Source organism: Anthonomus grandis, chromosome 11 (assembly GCF_022605725.1).
Source record: "Anthonomus grandis grandis chromosome 11, icAntGran1.3, whole genome shotgun sequence".
Classification (NCBI taxonomy): domain Eukaryota; kingdom Metazoa; phylum Arthropoda; class Insecta; order Coleoptera; family Curculionidae; genus Anthonomus; species Anthonomus grandis.
In genome coordinates this window covers 4,134,020-4,156,041 of record NC_065556.1, presented here as the reverse complement: position 1 = coordinate 4,156,041, position 22,022 = coordinate 4,134,020, and the positions used below count along the sequence as shown (strand labels likewise).

At 35.8% G+C, this 22,022-nt stretch overlaps 1 protein-coding gene and 1 long non-coding RNA gene across 3 annotated transcripts in view; one reads left to right on the top strand and one right to left on the bottom strand.

Moving 5' to 3' along the window:
* Positions 1-22,022, bottom strand: part of LOC126741942 (coiled-coil domain-containing protein 12) — a 74,990-nt gene that overhangs the window by 29,057 nt on the left and 23,911 nt on the right. Inside the window, exon 3 of one of the 2 annotated variants that reach the window (XM_050448420.1) lies at positions 19,406-19,648. In XM_050448420.1, coding sequence (XP_050304377.1) covers positions 19,406-19,648 — 243 coding nt within the window. Of the gene's footprint in view, positions 1-19,289; positions 19,649-22,022 lie in introns of those variants that run through there. The other variant, XM_050448421.1, reaches the window with a different exon arrangement.
* Positions 2,745-4,247, top strand: LOC126741944 (uncharacterized). Its single transcript, XR_007662436.1, has 2 exons — positions 2,745-3,448; positions 3,517-4,247. It is a non-coding gene; the product is annotated as an uncharacterized LOC126741944 (long non-coding RNA).

Below are 22,022 nucleotides of genomic sequence, written 5' to 3'. Positions count from 1 at the left end.
AAAATTGAAAGGTCTCTTAAATACCGAAGACGTCTGTATACGCTTAATGCGTTTAAACAGGTATTGGAGAATTGCTCGAAAAAAAAAGTTTGTTACATGTGAAATGACAAAGGATGACTTTCTTGGCACTTTGCAAATTGAAGAATCTGTAACTAACAGAAAAACAGACATTAATAATGAGAAAATTAGCTGGCTTAGAGCTAGAGTCATAATGATTGATAAAGACCATCCTCAGTCTATTTTTATGAAATATTCTCACAAAGAGAGTGAACAATTTAAAGAAATTAATATAAAAAAAACTATTAAGGCTAGACCTTCCAATATTACATCCACTTTTTTTGCTTCAAACCTGTTTCAACTGTATCCAAATGGAAAGGAGATATCCCAAAAAAAATTAGCTGATCTTAAAACTTTAATGTCATTTGTGCCAAATGATGCAAAATATTTTTATCGAACATTAAGAGGAGCAGATTTTGAAGATGATGTCGAGGGATTTGGTGAGATTTTGAAGTAGAGAATCAGATAGAGAATGAGTAAATAAGTGAAGTTTCTATTTTTTTTTTATTTTCTTTAGTTTAAAATTTGTTATTTGAAGCAAACGGGTTTAATTTATTTGTTTTTACCTATTGCATAAATTTGAGTTGTTATTAAAAAAAGATCCAAGAAGACATAAGAGTTTTATTTAAAAAGAACCAAGCGCCATTTCTTACTATCAAAATGAGAAAAGATAATATTATTATACTTTTATTTATATTAAATGAAAAACAAAACTATTTTGCTCTCTAAAATATAAAAAACAGTAACAAATAATAAATTGTCGATTTTTAAAGATTTAAAATGTTTAACCTTAATTTACTCAAAACTGTAAAATGGCTGTTGGTACCTTTTAGATAAGCGCTGTCTAGTTATTCAGCTTCAAAAACCCCTAAACCTAATATTAGAATGGGCTAAAAAGTGGAAAATTAAGATTATAACACCGAAAAAACGAAAGCCCTACTTATATCCAAAAAAAAAAAACAAAATTAAAATAGAAAATAAAGAAATACCCTGGTCAAACAGTGCAAAATATCTATAATAGGAATTATTATAGGAATCCACTTGGATAGGCTAGGAAATGTCAAAACCCACATAGAAAAAACAATCCAAGAATGTAAAGCGGGGTTTCCACATGCAGGGATTACTGGCGCCAGTATTTGTGTAAACATAAGCTGGTGTATTTTTCGTTCCCAAAAAAATTTCGAATTTGTCAAAAAAACGGTCTACTGAGTTAATAATAAAGTTCTTAGAAGCCTACGAACAATAACCTTGCTTATGGAATAATAAAATTGGTGACTATAAGGACCGAAATAAAAGGGATGCAGCAGCCTTAAGAAGAATTGTTGGTATCATATCTGATTATCTTAACAAGTTTGATGTGAATTCGGCAAAAATTCGTAGTATTAGGAATGCTTACACCCTAGAGCATAACAAGGTGTTAATATCTCATAAAACTGGATCATCTACAAATGATTTATATACCCCAACTAAGGATGGTATTCAGTTACTGATCGTTTTTTAAGTGCTATTGTTGAATCAAGGGAGACAAAGAACAGGATACATTAATTTCCGCACCCATGCGGGCCAATAAGATCATGGATCGCTTTCGGATTTTGTCAGTCGGCATCGTCAAAATAATCGGCGGGACTGTTGATGTGGTTTGCTAACCTCACTTTCATTTTCAGCTTTGAGTTTTTGAAACGTTTTGTTGTTTATTTACAATTTGTGCGACCAAGAGTAATTATTATTACTTATATTATCTTGTTTCCTTGTAAATTCAAAACACCACTGTATATTCACATTAATTTACTACACCTTTATTCGGTGAACATGGATATAAATACGTAAGTGATTTAGAAATTAAGTACCTTTATTTTTTTAAGGATAATAAATTAATATGTGAAGATTGTGGAAAGTCATTTTCTTCCACTTCAACATTGTATCATAAAAAACAGAGTGAAAAAGAGAGCCAACACATTATTTGCCCCCTTTGCCTGGACAAAGAGAAGTTTACATCCTATGATTCTTTAATAAGACACTTTCATAGTATTCATAATATAAGAGTATTCTCCCCGGGGAGGGCCGGGGTAGAATAGCCCTCCGGTACGCTCTGCCTGTCGTAAAAGGCGAATAAAAGAGCAACCCCTTTGGTGGTAGATGTTGTCCACTTGCATCGCCCAGTTCAATACCACCACATAGGACTTAGGCGGCGTGAAGTGGTTCCATGGAACTCACGTTTCGCCGCCATGTCGATGTGTCCGGCTTCCAAAGGGGAAATGGAGAGGAAAAATAAATGCATGATGGCGCCCTCACGACCAAAACTTTCCGGAGGTAAACTCGCCTCCCATTCGGATCTCCGGGCGGAGGCTGGTCGGGGGCGTCCATCAGGCGGATCTAAAAGCCTAAAAATCAATTTCTGCAACATCAGAGTGTTACAGGTTAAAATTGGCATTTTATACTCTTTATTAAAGCACTGATTACAGTTATATTTTCAAAATAGATATTTTACAAATATTAATGATTGATACTAGTAATGCCCTCTCTGTAATAGCCTCCCAAGTAAACCATAGTTCTGTTCTCTAGCCATTTCAAATTACAGTATTTTTTTTTTTAAGGACACATTTAGTTTTGTACATTTCAGCTTCATATTGTACTGGTTGTTAATGAAATTTTATTTATACTCTTATAAAACCCGGTTCTGGACTAAAGAAATATTTTAGAATTTAAATTATATCCCATATTGATTATTTATTTATTTTATAACGAATAATGATTAATTGGGCATGTACAATTATTGTGTATGTTGTACTGTTCATAGTACAATATCTGATTTTGGCTTGACCATACCAGATATGCTGGTTGATTTTACTCGGACCGACCTATCTAATTTTTGTCTCTTTTTATCTAATGTAAATATTAGTTTTCTTGGAAGATAGCAAGAAGTTGCTGGTCTAGGCAAAATCGAAATTGATTGTCATAGTGACACATATTTTCATTGCCAACTTCCTTGGGCCACAAATTTTGTTATTTATTTTTTATAAAAGGTTTTATGGTACTTATAAAAAAAGTAAAGTTATTTTGTTATATATTTCGATTGGCAATACACTTTGTGCGTGATTGCTTAAATACGGGTTTGACCTCTGCGGTCGTTCCTTTTCCCAGACCGCCGTCATGAAGTGAAGAGTGCTTTAGTTCTTTTTAAAATTCGTGTGAATTTTACCCATATGGGGATATAATTGACTAAATGTGGTGATAGTAAATCAACTTTTTGGGCGTAATGCTATAATTTGTTGTTTTGTTGAATTTACTGGCCTTTATGGCGATTTAAAACCTAATAATTTTTCACGTGCCCTCGAACATCGGCAAAATAGCGGTTCTGATTGGCATTGGCAGGGGACAATTTAATTAGCAAGTAGGTATTCTTGAATTTATCGTTTATACTGATAGTATAGGTTTTTTTTCTTTTCTTTTGGCTACTAGAGCTACATAACATGGATTTTGGACGGATTTTTTTTGTACGGACCTGATTTCTTCATGCCACATGGTGCTTTCGTTTTGGGGTTATGTACTCTACTGGCTCTAATCTAGAAGGAGATTTTAAGCAACTGTGAGCTAATGTCTAACCTAGACCACTACCAGAGCTTGGCGTATTGTGAAGTGGAAGAGGTGAAGCTTGGAAGCCTGCAGTTTTTCTTTGACTGGGAATTGGATTTCTGGGAGAATCTCGAATCTGAAGTAGTCTGCTGTGTGTGGAGCTAGGTGACACAACATAACATTTTTTTTATTCACTTATTTTATTTTTATTATCACAACTTTTATCTTTTGAGTTGAGATACATACATAAGCTTATTTAAAATTTTATTGACATTATTTAATCGATGCTATTTTATTATTGAATATTACTGATAAGAGTACATATATATGTGACAAGTGACTCCTGTGAGGTAAGACGCAGCCGGCTTCGTAGTACTACGAGTATATACTTGGGTTATATTATTTATTTTCAGATTACTCCTAAGATGTCAAATTTTCTCAGATTAGCTAGTAAATATTAGAGTAAACTAATATAAAGGGTAATTTTAAGTGGGGAAGCTTCAACAGTTAGGGTTGTTATTTTTTTTTGCTTAGGTCAATGTCCGTGGCGGGATATACCGGGCCATGTAAGTTATTAGTTTAATTGAATTGAAGCTTCATTTCCCAAAAAGGTTTGGGTGTAACATAATTTATTTTATTTTGACAACCACACTTTGATTGTGTATTTTTTGTGTGATGTGGTTCCTTATTACCAACTTAAATAATTATTCCTCTTAACGATAAATAACATAACATAATTCTCTGTGATAATCAAGACTTAAATAAATTGTTATTTTCTGTTGTTAATTTGTTTTTCACTTGAGTTGAGTAGGTTGGAATATCATAGGTAATTTGGAAACAATAGTGTATACTGATTTGACTTTGATTTTGTTTTCCAAGTTTCGTTTTGAACTTAATAAATTAATTTCGCCTAAATAAATTTTGATAAATATTGGGCGTCCTTTGGGATTATATAAAATCCAAAACTTGGTGGCGCCATACTGATTTTGACATTTAGTTGGGTAACTCTTGGGTAGTTACTACCTAAGAAATTTTGGTTCATTTGGTTGAGAAAGAAGCTAGAACCCACATCGGCTTGAGCTAGCAGCATTGTGAAGGATTCCTTCTCTGGGCGTTTCAGGTAAGAGGGGTTAAGTTCCTCTGGGCATCAAACAACTTTTGGAGACCCTCTTAAGGCCATAAACCTTTCACTATTTTTAGTACTTCTTTTCTTTTGATTAACTTGGCATTCATCGCTTCACCACCATCATTCCATTTTATTGCACTTAAGAAAAAAAAAATATAACAAGAGGCCTAAACACCAATATTAATGCAGTACACCAACACCTGCAATCAAATAAGCCTCATATTCTGGCATAGGCAGAAACAAAGGTGAAACCTTCAACAACAAATGTTCACCTCATTTATCCTGGATACGATCTACACACCCGATTTCGACTAAACTTTGGATTGGCAGTATTTGTCAAGAACGATTTGAGTTGCCAGCGGGAGGAAACGCTTGAACCTGCGGACTTCGACGTCATGTGGTTCAAAATAATAGCCAGTGGTGCCACGAAATTTATCTGCTGTATAGTACAGACCACCAAGCGACACCCAATATAGACGGCTCTTTTTGAACCTGGTTGATTGCATTAACCATCTGCAAATTGACTACCCAAGCGCAGAAATCATCGTCATGGGTGATTTTAACGTTCACAATATCAACTGGCTGCGCTTCTGCAACAAGAACGACGATGAAGGACGAGAAGCTGAGCTATTTGCCGCCATATGCGGGCTTACGCAGCTTGTGGAGGAACCTGCCAGAATCCCCGATCGAGACGGCGAGTTCGCGAGTCTCCTAGATCTGGTTTTGGCTTCAGACCCTGACTCGTACACTGTATCAGTACATGCCCCCCTAGGAACATCGGACCACAAATTGATAACAGTCTCTTGCCAGTTGGAGGTTAAAACGCAGGATCCTCAGATGCCGCGGAAGGTATGGCACTATAAATCAGCAGAGTGGAACCATCTTCGGGAATTTTATCGCTCATTCTCTTGGAAAGAAGTCTGCTTTAAAACCAATAACATCTCAGAATGTGCAAACCAAATTACAGAGACGATCTTGGCAGGAATGGAAGCTTATATCCCTTTTCTACTAAATGCGGATCAAACAATAAGCAATGGTTCAACCTGAATTGCAAAAAGGCAGTAAACACTAAAAACGCAGCATATCGCAAATGGCGTCAACATCCTTCCATCGAAAATCGGAGGAACTTCTTAGCCTTCAGAAAGAGCTGCAAGCGAATTATTGATGAATGCAAAGAGAGTCACAACAACAGGATCAAAAACAAACTGCTAAACTGCCCAAATGGAACAAGATCTTTCTGGTCGGTATCGAAAGCCGTTAATCAAGGATTTGCTAAGTCGGCCTTGCCACCCCTAACAGCAGATGATGGTTCTATCGCGGTAACAGTAAGGGAAAAAGCCAACTTACTGGGTAAACTCTTCGCGTCCAATTCTACTCTGCACTCGCAAGGCAAAACACCGCCATATTTGCCAAGTGTGAATTCATCGATGGGAAAAATTCGAACGGGAAAAAATCGTTTCCCCAACGAATTATAAATAAAATTCTTAAAAGCATAGACACCAACAAAGCTTCTGGACCCCTAGTACTAAAACGTTGTGCAGACGAATTGACTTCTCCCTTATGTAGACTGTTCACGGCATCGTATAAGCAGGGCCAATTTCCAACAAGCTGGAAAACTGCTCCAGTGCAAGCTGTACCCAAAAAGGGTAAGAAGACGATGCCCTCCAATTACCGCCCGATTGCACTAGTTCCAGTAATATCGAAGATTATGGAGAAAGCAGTCAACCAACAACTGTTAAGATATCTGGAATCATCTGGACTAATCAGCGATATCAATACGACTTCCGAAAGCTTAGATCCACCGGCGATCTTCTGGCCTACGTCACACACTTGTGGACGGAGGCCATGGAGGAGCACGGCGAGTCCCGCTCAGTCGCTCTTGACATTTACAAGGCATTTGACAGAGTGTGGCATGAGGGACTACGCATTGGCATACAAAACTCATTATGGAATTGGATCAAAAGTTTTCTTGAACAACGAACAATCCAAGTAGCCGTCGATGGATACCTCTCCGACAAATTTAACATTAACGCTGGAGTCCCTCAAGGATGCATTCTATCCCCCACCCTTTTCTTGGTATATATCAACGATTTGCTAGGGACTACTGTTAATCCAATCTACAGCTTTGCGGACGATAGCACACTTATTTCCACATTTAAGTCCGCCAAACCAACGACAACCGCAAATTCTCAAAAATCTTAGGCAGCAACAAGTAGCTTCAACCAACAACGATATTAGAGCAATCTTGGAGTGGGGCGATAACAATTTCGTCAATTTTAACGCTAAAAAAACGCAGGCTGCAGTATTTACGATGAAGACTAACCTTGGTGGCCCGGAGCTGGTTATGGCAGGGAAAACATTGCCAATGAAATCATCTTTACATCTTCTAGGAGTCGAGGTCACCAACAGTGTGTCTTGGCATGACCACGTTGCCGAGGTCGCCAGGGCGGCTTCCAAAAAACTCGAAGTGCTTTTCAAAACGAAAAAACTGTATACACCAGAACAGCTGCTGACTCTTTATAAGGCTCAAATACGCCCTTCCCTCGAGTATTGCTCGCATGTCTGGAGCTCTGCACCCAAGCATAGTTTAAACCTGCTGGATTCTATACAGAAGAGAGCTATTCGTCTTATCGACAAACCAGAACTGACAAAGAGTCTGGATAGTCTGGAGCACAGGAGAAAGGTGGCCGATCTCTGTTTATTCTACCGTTATTATCACGGTAAGTGCTCCTCTGAGCTGGCAGGCCTGATTCCACCCAGGGCTGTTCCGACAAGAAGGACGCGTCTAGCAGTTGCGGCTCATCAACATCGAGTCCACCTGCCTACCCCAAGGACGTCGCTGTATCGGGATTGTGGAACGGGCTTTCACCTCACATATTTCCCGACGCATACAACCTACAGCGATTCAAGATAAATGCCCACAAATATCTTCGCGCAAGCACCACTCCAAGAGTGACATAGGACTTTCCTCTTGTGCTTGTGTTTACCATAAAAAAAAACATATTAAAGAATCTGTTTTAAATTTTAGGAATTTGGCAGAGTTTGAAATTTGGAGGTCTGCAGAAAACAGAGAGGTAGATTATGCTGTTCATCGAAGAAAGAAATGTGCTAATGGAGAAGAATTTATTTACTATAATTGTAATAGAAGTAATTCAAAAGGTACCTAGTTAGTTTTATAATTATTTAACTCGGTAATTAATCATGTTTTAGGATATGTCAGTACCTGTTTGCAACGGAATTTAAAGTCAAAAGGAAACATTCGTATTCAAGGAATTTATCCATCAAGAATAATAGTTAAAATTCTAGTAGATGGTAGGTATTTATTTTCTTAATAATTATTAAAATAAAAGATTTATTCATTTATATGACATTTTTTCAGGAGTGATTAGAGTAAGATTTTTTGAAACCCACGTAGGACACCCTGACGGATTAAGAAGCAAAAGGCTAATAACAGGAACAGGAGATAATTGTGAATAAATTAGCAGCGGAGTTTCAAATAAGAGAATTAGTCAGGAGGCCAGAAGCATAGACGGCAATAAACTACAAAGGAAAAATTGTATAACAAGAGGAGATTTAGAGTAACTAATACGAAAATTTAATATTGACAAGAAAAGGGACAGTGATGATATGATAGCCACAGTGTTAAAAATTCAGGAATGGAACTGTGATGGAAAAATCATGGATAAAAAATCAAATTTTTATTTAAACAGATAGGTTAGAATTGCAATTTTATATATTAATATTATCTTAACAAGTTAATGTTGTTTAAATGTATTTTAGGAGAAACTTATCCAGGATTAGAAGAAAGGAAATTAAGAGATTTTCCAAAAATAATCTGTATAGATGGAACTCATAGAACAATTAGGAGAAACTGGGACTTGACAATTGTGCTAATAAGAGATGAACAAAATAGGGTTACTAAGTAACAGATTAGATCAATTAACTCAAGAGGTTTTTTTTAGGGCACTTAAAACTAGATTAGGGGAAGCAGTTCAAGCTGAATATATAATGAGTGATGACGATCCAAAATATTCCAATGCATGGATAATGGCTATGGATGCAGGTATTTGTATACTGTATAATCAAACAGTATCATAGATCATTAGTTATTTTATGTTATTTTTTCACTTATTTGTAGAACATAAACCAACAAGTTGGAAAATAGACAGATAATGAAACATGAAATGAGAAAAATTTTAAAGGAGACTGATCCACAAAAATTTATACAGCTGAAAGAGAACTATTTTAGGCAATTAGAAGAAAAGGAGGAAACTAATTTTCAAAATTACCTGAAAAAGTACTTCACTAAAAAAGTCAACACTAAAAAATTATAAAACAAATGTAATTAATTCTTTAATATTTTAGGTACTATTTCCAAAGTCAAGAGAGAATAATGATATGGGCGCATTGTTATATAATCAATGCCGGAATTAATACAAATATGGCAATTGAAAGCTTAAATAAAGTTCTGAAGTACAACAAAATGAATGGAAAGCAGAATATTAGGTAAGGAAATTTTAACACCTTTTCAGGAGATAGTGAAATGGGTTTCTCAAAGACTCTAAATTTGGAAACTAATATTCCGAAAGCATTCTCTACTATAAGTTAAATGTGATTTTCATTGCGCTTCGAGTCGAAGCCGTCGATTCGTAGCAACACATTATTATCGACTGTCACTGTCGGCCTTCATATCATAATCGGTTGCCATGAGTTTGTTTTTATTTTGATTCATTTGCTTTATTTTGTTACCAATATTTCGTGATCTCGCTTATCAAGAAGAAATTAGAAGACTCAACCAGACCTTAAGGAGCAAAAAAAGACGAATAAAGATGGATTTGAACTTGGAGGAACTCTTAGAAACCAGATTTAAAGAGCTACTTCGTACAAATAAGGTTTTTTTTAGATTTTTATGTGAAGAGTTAACCTCCATACTCAGGGCAGCCAAATTTCCTTAGTGGAGTTACAGTCCAACAAAAAGTATTGATTGCCCTTAGATTTTATCCCGCTCTTTTCAATGAAGTGTAGGAGGGGATTTTAATTTAGGAGTTACTAAAACATGTGTCCATACGTAATTTAATTTGGTATAAATTCATATCAACATTGAATCACATAATTCTTATAGATATGTCCATGATGTCACTAATGCCTATTGACCTTACAGCTAGGACCATTAAATTTCCTACAACAAGAAGAGAGATGAACATTGAAGAGAAATTTATGTAATTCCTTGTGTTGTAGGGGCAATTGATTGCACTCAAATTGCTATGCTAAAACCAAATAATAAGGAACACAATTATATCAATCGCAAAGGTTATCAGTGTGCAACTTATTTGTGATTCAAACCTAAAAATTTTGTCTATAAATGCCAATTATTCAGGATCAACTCAAGACTCATTTATTTGGAGAAATTCTGAGGTAAAAACTTTTCTTTTGACCCAATATCGTCAGGGTATAAGAAGAACATGGCTCTTGGGTCACTCAGGCTACCCATTTGAACCAGTAATAATGACCCCATATCAAAACCCTTTTGAAGGCTCTTCAGAATCACATTACAATCAAAACCATATAAGGGTGAAAAACTGTATTCACGACATAGTTGTATTAGCGTAATTTTGAACGGTTTTGATTTTGTGTTTGTTTATCGGCCCAGCAGCGATATACTTTGTAATAGCTTCTTAATCGTTTGTAGCCCAACAGCGGCACAACCTTCTCTTATTTGACTTCTGCCTATTCCAAATCGCTCCGTTTTAACAGTGTAAAATAATAAATTTCCGATAATAAACATTCTAGTCCCATACTTCATTTTATGCAATTTTACTTTGCTAAAAAAAATACAGCCCACTTATACATGGTCAAGCCCAAAACTATTCAACACTACAAATCTCCAAAGGGCTTCAAATTTGCACCATATTCCCCTAGTCCTCGGACGCCAGACATAACAACGGCGATCGAAGCGCACCTGTGTTGTAATGTGACTTTTTACGCGGCTGGCGTCTTGTGTGTGACCTTATTAGGATTAACTTACTCGGTCTTCAATAGTCAGAGACGTCGGTCTAATTTAGCCGGCCGTGCAAGACATTCGCACACTCGTAATTCATAACTCGGTAAAGACTTCAAGCCATTCCGGGGTGCTTTAGATTGTCGGGTTAATTTGACATTTATATTTACACTTAATCATTTTATTACACCTTTGTCGTTTAAGTAACTGTTGTAAGAAGTAGTTAGTTCGGGTTGTAATAAATGTGAGCTATCGAAATTTATACCAGCAGTCATTCTTTTCCGTCTCCTTATATGGGTGAAAAGTCACTAATCCCCACCAATACATTGTGTGCCTGTAAGTAAACAACAGGCCCAAAACAAGTGGCAAGATATGCACCAGAGTTTGTAAGAAAGTTAGTTAACACATGCTGTGTATTACACACCTTTTGATATTAAACATAAAGAAGATGATATTGAAGAGAAAAATGACAACTTACAAAATATAGGGAAGTAAAATATAATGGGTAACTTAGGTGCTCGAGAGGGATAGGCAATAAGAAGTTGTTGTAAAAACCACAACACTGTCAACGTAACAATTAAATAAAGGGTTTTTCAAATAAGGCGGGCCGATGTTGACTGTTTGTGGCGGCCATGTTGTTTTGGTGGCATCTGTCAAATCTGTTGTTTATTATTCAGTTACTGATGCCAAATCATCATGACAAGTTACACGATTGAGCAGCACGTCCAAATGATAAAAGCTTATTATCAAAACGAGTGTTCATTAGTGCAAACATTGCGTGCCTTGCGTCCAGTATACGGTAGGCGCGGTGGCCCTTCAAAGTCAACTCTTCAACGTTTGGTGGCCAAATTTGAGCTGACTGGTTCGCTAAACAATCAACCAACTCCCATACGTCAAAGGAACGCCAGATCAGTCCAGAACATCGCCGCTGTCCGTGAAAGTGTTCAGGAGAACCCGAGGCAGTCGATTCCTCGCCGTGCACAAGAACTTGGCCTTTCGCAGACTTCAACTTGGCGAATTTTGCGTCGGGACTTGGGCCTGCACCCATACAAGATCCAACTGACCCAGGAGCTTAAAGTTAATGACCATAGAGAACGCCGTTTGTTCGCTGACTGGGCTTCAGAATGTTTGGAAGTTGACCCTAATTTTGGCCGAAAAATCATCTTTAGTGACGAGGCACATTTTTGGATGAATGGCTTCGTTAACAAACAAAATTGCCGTATATGGGACGACACCAACCCATGCGAGATTCACCAGGTGGCAATGTATCCACAAAAAGTTACGGTTTGGTGCGGATTTTGGGCCGGCGGCGTCATTGGTCCGTACTTCTTTCAAAACAATGTCGGTGAGGCCATCACTGTCAACGGGGAGCGGTACCGATCAATGATAATCAATTTCTTTTGGCCTGAATTGAACATTATGGACATAGACGACATGTGGTTCCAGCAGGCCGGCGCTACGTGCCACACAACGAACGACACGATGGACATTGTAACATATGTCCCCTAATTATCGGATACAGCGGCAACATGGTTGCGCCGTATGTTGCGAGTGTTCGGGGAAGGAGAACCAGATACGATCGAGGGACGACGAGCTGGGAGGGGAACAGGCAGAAACAGGCCCGACTGTTTTTGGTTGTTCACCTGCTTGTGAACTGGTTTGAGACTCGGGGAAATATAGAAGGCGTCGCTGTCATTAAAATATAAACTCGTCGTTGGTTCGAGATTGGCTTTATTGGCTTAGCACATCTATTTCTTTGGGAGTTAAACCCGGGAGCCTGGAGGAAAGTGAGTGTGTGAGATAAAACAATGGCTTGGGACTTGTAAGGTTAGTGTTAGAATTACAGTTGAGACGCTCATAGTTTTAAGGATTACCTTTAATTAGTTTTCGTTAATAAAACTGACATAAATATGACTGTTTATTTATAAAATTATACACCCACGGCTCTGAAGTGTAAGGAGTCTACTGCAACATTCTGCGTCAACGATTTGAGGGCAGGGTTATCTCTCGGAGAGGTGACGTAAATTGGCCACCAAGGTCTTGCGATTTGACCCCGCTAGACTTTTTCTTGTGGAGTTTTCTAAAGTCCCAGGTCTATGCCAATAAGCCGCAATCCACCGATGCCCTGAAAGTCAACATAACCCAGGCCATCGCTCAAATTCAGCCGGATCTATGCAGCAGAGTAATTGAAAATTGGACCACTCGAATCCAAGCCACCGCGGTGAGCAGCCGCGGCGGACATTTGAATGATGTCATATTCCATACATAATGGCATAAGTTGGCCTTTCAAATAAAAAAATAATTTTGTTAATATCTCAGATACAGCTTGTTTTATTCCATTTCAATATCGACCCGCCCTTATTGGAAAACCCTATATTTGCAAAAAATACGCCATTCACTAATAAGTTTCACAACAATCACACTTTTTCTTAATTTGCAATTGTATATCAATAGCTTGGACCTCATGACATTTTTGTTATTTAGGATAAGAGTGCACACACAGTATTTTTAATACAATAGTACACTGTATATTATTAGCAGTATAGCAGTAAGGCTTAATAATTTGGAATTCTAGTAAGTAGTTTAGTGTTTATCATTATTATTTGTTGTATATTTCCCGGAATTTCTAAAAATAGTAAAAAGTTTATATATTGGCTTTTGTACTAGCAGTTTTTCTCTGTACTTCGAGTTTTTTTTTATCATATTAAAGAGATGTAAAGAAATATCTCTTAAGTGTGTTTTAATGTAACTTTTGCCTTTCCTGGAATAAAATTCAACATGTGATTGTGGTCCTTCGAAATCAAAAGTAGAATCAGTTACGCGGTTCTACGTAGATATGTCTAATTCAATCATTTGCTTGCCACCGAATCGATCAATGACCGATTTTTCAAATCATAGAATCTTTCCAATCGTTCATTCAATCAATCGAAAGCCGCCGCGGCGGTGCCGGTACAATTCTTTTGTCGAATCACAGCCGACTTTACTCAAGCCGCGAAATAACAGTTGGCAACGTCGCACCAGGTGGGAGATTAGGATCCGTTTTGGTGGATCCGTTTACGCTTTGAAAGCGCGGCTCTGCCGAGATGGACGTTCAATTTTGATTTTTCCTTTATTTACAAATGAGAATATTTTATTTATGTGATTGATTTATTGTTTCAAATATGTATAGGCGCCGTTAATAATTATATAAATGCATTATTAGACTTTTTCCCCTATAGTCTAGTCTTTTAGTTAAATAAATTTCATGAATTCTAAAGAAGTGGATACTATATTTAAATAATTAGTGATGTCTTTAGTTTTTTTTTTTAAGTCAGAATTTGGTAACACATCAAAGCTAGAAGAAAGATACTATTGGTACCTCTTGGTGGCTAGATTAAAATAATCTCTAAGCAATTCATATGCGCAAGGTAATATAATATATAACATAAAAGACATTACTATAGTTGATGGGCAATAACGTTTTTGCTTTAAAATAAGTAAAGTTATTTGGTGTATTAAAAGTATTACACAATTACAAATGTCACTATCTTTTTCATCATCTAAGTTGTGTAAATCAGAACTTTCCAATAAATTTAACGCCTGTTTTCAGAAATCTGAACTTTGGTTAATGAAGTCATGAAACTTCTCTCAAGATGAAGAGTATAGCTCATAATAATCAGAAAAGTTCTTCCTAGTTAATAGATTTTCGAGTTGAGACCACCTACTTAATTTCAATTCGAAAGGTAAAATCCATTTTAGGTCATTTTGGGACAACTCATTGTTTTTTAAAAAGACTTTAACATGTACGTTGCTATCTATTGATATTTGATTAATAATGTTTATACAGGGTGCGGCATAACTGTCCCTATTTTTAACCTTCCCTCGTAATGCCGTGCGGCGTCGCGGAATAGTGGGGGTACCGCCACTAAGGAGAAACAGTTTTGTTTAAACATGTTTTAGTCTGAAGCATCATGTGGACCAACGCACAGCGCGCATTCGCCGTGGAAATGTACCTCCGCGAAAATCGGTCAGTTATTACTGCGCAACGAGCGTTCCGGATAAGGTTCCAAATTTCGCGAAGTGAAGGAGTCCCGGACCGAAAATCAATTGTGTTGTGGTTCAAGAACTCCAGAGAAACTGGATATGTTATCAAAAAAGGAGGTGGACGGCCACGGACAGCTCGGATACCCGAAAACATCGAGACTGTGAAACGCTCATTTTTAAGGTCACCTAGACGTTCTGCATGGAGACACGCAGCTGCCCTTCGTTTATCTGACCGCACTGTGCGAAGAATTCTTCACAAGGATCTTCGTTTTCATCCATACAAGATGGTTCTGGCACAGGAATTATCAGAACTTGATTGGAACAATCGACGTGCTGCATGTGAAATTTGCTTCAAAATTTACCTCAGGGCGCAGTTTTTTTTAGTGACGAGGTACATTTTTACTTCGTGGCCTGCACGCTCGCCCGACCTAACGCTCTGCGACTTCAAGGTTCAATCTGGAGGATGCAATCCGCCTAATAATTCGCAGAATAAATACCCCAAGAAAGTTGTGCTGAGAATGCCAAGAGTTATGCGAAACTTCAGAAGTCGCTTGCACCAGTGCTTCGAGAATGGTGGACCGCACTTGCCAGATATTCTCTTCAAAACCACATAGGACAAAAACGTTTTAGTTGTAGTTTTAAAATAAAAAAATAAAATCTTTGTATTTCAAATAACATTTCTTTTATTAAGCCTTAAAAACAGGAAGACAATTATGCCGCATTCTGTACAAGCATCATTCAAGTTTAAAATATAGAAATATAGTTTTGTATCCCCAACAATTTTTACATTCCACAGGTTAGATATTAGAATTTTTTGGGAATAATTACTCATAAGATCTTGAAAATTTGTTATGAAATCAAGTTGCTCAAAGGCTTCATTGGCAAGTTCATTACGTTTTTGTTGTTCACTATTTCTTTCGTCTGGACTTTCTTTAGGAAGAGGCACTGTTTTTGTTAAATATGCAGGTAAATTTGGAAAAATTTGAGACACTGTTGAGCATACTAATCTTGCTTTAACTTAGTGAGTGTGCCATCAGGTAAAAGATAATCATCTTCACGGATAATATCATTCGGCTCAAAATGCTTTGCACAAACCACAGAATATGGAGTAGGAGCCCAATTATCTTTAGGTATGGCTTTTAACCGTTTAATTTTAAGTTGTTCATTATTGGGGAAGCCAAAAACAGAAATATTTGCCTCCCCTGCTCTTAAACTACTTTTGTAATTAGATTTATATCCGGGAACACAGGAGGAACTTGGCATGCTTCAAAAAGCAAAAAAATTCTTCAATGAATTCCTATATATAAATAAAGCTAATAGATTTACCTATATTTACTAATACTATAGATATTCCTTACCAGATTTCCTCCAAATGTTTATAGATAAATAAACAAAATCTCCTTTTTTTGATATGAATAAAGGATTAACCTTGGCTCTTAGGCATAAGTTTCTAGTTTTAGTGGAACACAGGATATTCACAAAAAATCCCAAATCACACAGATAAGAGCACAACACAAAAATCTTAAAAGTGATATGTAAAATAAATTTGAAAATCGATAAATAGCACAATGACCCACTTAAGACGCCGGCCGGCTCCACCTGTTTCTGTTTACAAACAAGGTGTTTATAACCATTTATCACTGTTCTTATAGTATTTAACACATCGACACTGGCTGGGAGATGTTACTAAGCCTTAGTAAGTTCTTAATAATAACTACATTCACTTTCTTTTCCGAAATTTCACTTAAAAACTCATATTTAAAAGAGGAATTCAAACGATCCCCATAAGTCCCATGAGAACTGAAATTAAAACGGATCTGAAAGTCGTGTTGCCGATGTTATTATTTCGCGGCTTGAGTAAAGTCGACTGTGCACCTAGTATACTGCACACAAAAAGTATCACATCACCTCGATTTTTTCCACAAACTCCAATATAAGAATGCTTTGTTTTAAATGGCGATGTTTCGTTTAATAATTAAGGTATCAAGGCAATTCAAAATAGAAAATGTGAAAGGAAGGTGATACTATGAATTAATCACAAGAATACAACAAGTCAACGCTGTCTATCATTCCACCCGAGGTAGATCAACTCACAGACGAGGAAGAATTTTCAGAGGACCCGGAAAATATCGAAAATAGCCAGAATGGAGATATAACGGGAATTTTCGAGATCCATACTGTTCGAGACGAGATTTACGATGAATCTGATGAAGAAGATTTGGCAACAAAACGCCGAAAAATCCTAGAAAAAAAAGCGGTAAGTTACAACCCGACTTGGAGATCTGGATCATTCATACACAAGAATTTACCTTTATCCAAAAAAGAGGAACACATGCAAGAACTTAGGGGCGAATTGGAGGGTTTGTCACCGTTGGACATTTTTTCAAATTTGTCGATGAGAATCTTATGGATTTGATTATCCAGTTTTCAGAAAAATACGCATAGGACAATAACAGACACGAGTTTTGAACGAGTTTGAGAAGAACTGCTGAATTTTCTTGGGATCCTAATTTTGTCTGGATATCACAGTTTACCCCAGACAGATATGTATTGGTCTTTAGATGAGGACCAAACTGTGCATATTGTCAGAGACTGCATGAATAAGTTCAGATCGATAAAGCGAAATCTACACTTAAGTGATAATAATAATCTGGACAAGGGAGACAAGTACACAAAACTCCGCCCGTTTTTTGATACAATGAATGAAAAATTCTTACAGTTTGGCATTTTTTCATTCAACTTATCTATTGATGAGCAAATGGTTCCTTATTTTGGACGCCATTCTTGTAAGATGTTTATGAAAGGCAAGCCTGTGCGTTTTGGTTTCAAACTTTGGTGCATTTGTTCTTCGAGTGGATACCTCTACAATTTCATTCCTTATGCGGAAGCAGCAGAGAGAAACAGTGATATTGGACTTGGTGCGACTGTAGTTGTTGAACTTTTGTCAATTGTGAAAAATCCGCAAAATCATAACGTCTTTTTGATAACTTTTTTTCATCCTACAAGCTCTTATCTCTTTTGAAAACCAAAGGCTATTTTGCCACAGGAACGATTGGCGAAAACAGAACCAGTCATTGTCCTTTGGTTGATAATAAAGTCATTAAAAAAAAAGAAAGAGGCACCTATGATTCCCAATTTGATGAATCCACACAAATTTCATTAGTAAAATGGAACGATAATTCTATTGTCACGGCAATTAGTACCCATTATCATGTAGAACCTCTTACTTCTGCTAAAAGATATAATAGAAAATCGAAAAAAGAAGTATCAATCCCACAACCAGCTGTAATTTCAAGATATAATAAATACATGGGAGGAGTAGATTTGCATGATAATGACGTTAATGACTAACTGTTTTCGGCAATATCACTTAACACTATAGACCGTTTATTTATTTCACATTTATTTATAGCCACTTATTTCAGAAGCAGATTTATTCCTTTTTTGATTTCACATATGTGTTTCTGTAATGTATTTTCATAATTAAAATATATAATTTAAAAATTTTAAGTTGTATTTCTATCCTTGGCCGTAAATCGATTAAGGGTGAATAGAAAAAGAGCGTTTTTATTTTTTTTTGTGGAAAGTCCTCTATTTAAAAAAAAATCTATTATGCGCTTTTTGATCTACAAGTCGAGATCTGTAGGTTCCTTATTTTTTGTTGTCAAAAAAGTGACTACCATGTTAGGAACAGAGTAGGAAAGGTCCGAAACTGTTAGTATTCACCCCATTTTACGGTATAAACATGAACGAGGCCAGTTTAAAGCTGACTTAACACGATTTCAAGGTTTTCTTCGAAAAATTTATCCCCAAAATATCCCTGTGCAAAATATTAAAACACGCTGTGACATAATTAAGCCTCTATTGGAGGCCTTCAAAGGCACGCAATCCAAAATCGAAATAATCTACATGAATTATTTTCCCGATGAATTAAATGAGAACGACGCCGAGCAGGAGAGAGCAGTTTTCGAAGACAGATATTTTGACGCCATGGGATTAGCGCAAAGCTTTCTGGAAGCCGCGGCTGCTCGGAAAGATGACACTCTCATGCACAGTACAGCTGACGTCACACATAATCACTTAAGCGACACAACAGCACTGTTGCCAAGTGTCAACAAAACTCGTTTTTTTTTTTTTGGAAAATAAAGCTTATTTTGAGTTACGCTACTTTTTAACTAGGTTAATAAAAATAATTCTGCCTTTTTTGATTACCCCCTCGTATATACGATATTTTGATATATATTGTGAAAAATTAAATTAATCTTGCTAGCCCTGGTCTTTCATATAAACTCGGATACACTACACTTGTTAGAAATAACTTTTTACGAATAAGCATGTGTTGTTTCTTTAATAATAAAAACTAAATTAAGAGTGAGTTCCTTGGTTAAAAATAACGATTCCTATGCTCATATATCACAACTTCTATACACCTAATTCTCTACGTTTTTCTTACGACATTCGTGAGTAAATTGAACCAAATATTTTTCAATAAAAAAATGCAAGACGGCATAGTTTATACTTAAAAATTATTTATAAATTCTTTATCACTTACAGAGAAAATCGGTTTTCGCATAAAAAACTTTAAATACACAGTTATGACGGAAGCGCCAAGTATGATCAAACTTTACCTATTGTTCTCTTTCAAAGTTTGTCGCTCCTGCATTCACCATCATCGCTAAATCTTCTTTTCTTTCCTTAAGTCTTTCCCTAATCAGTTCCGCAATAGCTTTTTGGGTCTGGCGTTCTAGTTTCTCTAATTTCTTTGTTGTGTCTCGTTTCAGGTCCCAATCGGGCTTCCTTGGTGCTAAAGAGGTCACATCAAGTTGATCCATTACTATTTGGGATTTGGCCGACTCTAATTGTTCTTTAACCTAAATGAAAAAACAATGTCACCATATATTAATATACCGTTTGAGGCAACTCAACAATAAAGTAGCTGGAGGTAGAGCAAATCGACTATAGTTTTACCCAAATTCAAGAGAAGACCAGCAGATGTCAGGCGTCCGATGGTGTGTCATCCCGTGCGAAGATTTTCCTTATTTACGTAACTTTTACCGATAATAGAAGAAATATTAAACGGAAAAATCGAAGAAAATGTATTTCCGTAAATTAAAATTTAATGTTTTTAAATGATATTAACAGCAGTGATGATATTATCTCCGTTTTCGGTATAAAATTAAATGTGAATTATTTCTTGTGACCTCAGTTTGTAAGCGTGGTTATTTTTTTAAATTCTTTGTTGGATATGGGTTCAAAAAAAACTACTTCAGATGATTTTCAATTACAATCCAACGTCACACCTAAATCCTTAATAAACTCCACATACTTCAAGATAGTGCCCCCGAGATAGACATCACATTTGTTTTGTGTCTGAGATGGTTTTCTGCTAAAAAGTATAGAATGACATTTTTCTGGATTAATAAATAATTTATTTAAGGTACAGTACCTTTTAAAATTTGCAAGATCAGATTGCAGGGCACGATAACTGTTGTAAAGATTTTTAGGTCATCTGCATATGCAAGATATCTACAGGTAGAGAAACATTGACCAATGTGATTTAAAAAAATTGAGAACAAAATCGGTCCCAAATGAGAACCTTGCGGTACTCCTGAAGTTACGGTTGTACAAGAAGACTTTACTCAATTTATGACAACGTACTGAGAGCGATTTGTTAGATAACTTTTAATGAGTTTTATGTTTTGACTTCTGCAAATGCCTTTATCAACTGACAAATATCAAAGTTTCATGCAGTTTCAATGTCAATTGACAGTACACTTAATGGAGTTAATCTTTCTTATCCCATTGTAGACCTTGAATTTTTGATAAATTTAAGCTTCCAAAATTATCTTTCTGTACAAAAATTTAAATTTAAATAGCCAAAAATTCTTAAAAAAGTTTTCCGATATTATTCAGCAGTAGTAAGCGGAGCGGGGGGCCCCGTGTTCGATGGAACACAGTGGAACATCGGTAGTTACGCTACTGACCATATTAATGTTCTTCTTAACATATTTAATAGTTTTCGTTCAAAACTGCAATTCACGATTGAAATTGTGTCTAACAAGTCAATGGCATTCCTTGACATTTTATTTATTAGAACTAACCAAATCATAAATACATATTGTACATAAAAACAAAACATAAAAAGATATTTGCACCAAAAGCCAACATTTTCAGAAAGATTTTCAAACTTAAACTCTAATCACTCTTTTAAACAAAAAAATTATTATAAAAAATTTGAAAAGTACACTACAACTATCTCATATCGACCATCACAAAACAAAATCTTCCTAAAATTAAAAACTTTCTTCTAAATATTGACTAACTACATATGTACATTAATTAATAAAATATTGTTTAAAACTAATCAGACGAGACAGATTTTAAACTAAACAAATTAAAACAGTTGAAAAAAAATCTTTAAAATACCCTATGTTAGTAATCTCTCTCAAAAGATTGCAACTGAACTTAATGATGATAATATTAATATAATATTGGTTTTATGAATGAAAACACCATGAAACAAAGACCCCAAAGGACCTAAAACGTAAAGCAATCTATGAAACCCAAAAAATGCTCTTGCTGACTACTTTGAAAACTTTCAACATCCATTTGATTTAAAAAAAAACAGAAATTCTGTCTAGACAGCAAAATTATAAAAAGAAACTCTTAAATGAGATAACTGAAATGAACAAAACACAATTAGCTCATGTAGTTAAGCTTTGGGTTATATCTGGTTCTGGACCATATCCCTAGCTAGCTCTACATAACTTTTTGCTTCCGTTTAATAAAGCTTTTGATTTTACTCTTGTATGTAATTCATGTAAACTTGATGTAAATCGCCAATGGGGAGCTTTTATGAATATATTTGTATCAATTTTTAATCAAAGTTTTTGAAAGAAACTAATATGTAAGAAAAATAAAAAAGATCTTTATAAATATAATGAGGAAGCTAGGGAAGTGAAGGCTAGATTTATATACTCTTTTTATATTAAAACAACGTTTTCCTATGTATGCAGATAGATACAATATTGTAAAAAAAGAGTATGATGACATGTTGATAAAATGTAAATATAAAAATAAGATAAATACATCAGATAATAAAAATAAATGTATGTGAACTATATACAAAGAAGTTTCTGGGAAAGTCATAAATCAAGAACCATCTATCACTGGGCAAGCTGTTTAAGCCGCCAATGATTACAACAATTTTTTGCTTAAAATAGTACCTAATCTCTTAAAAGATTT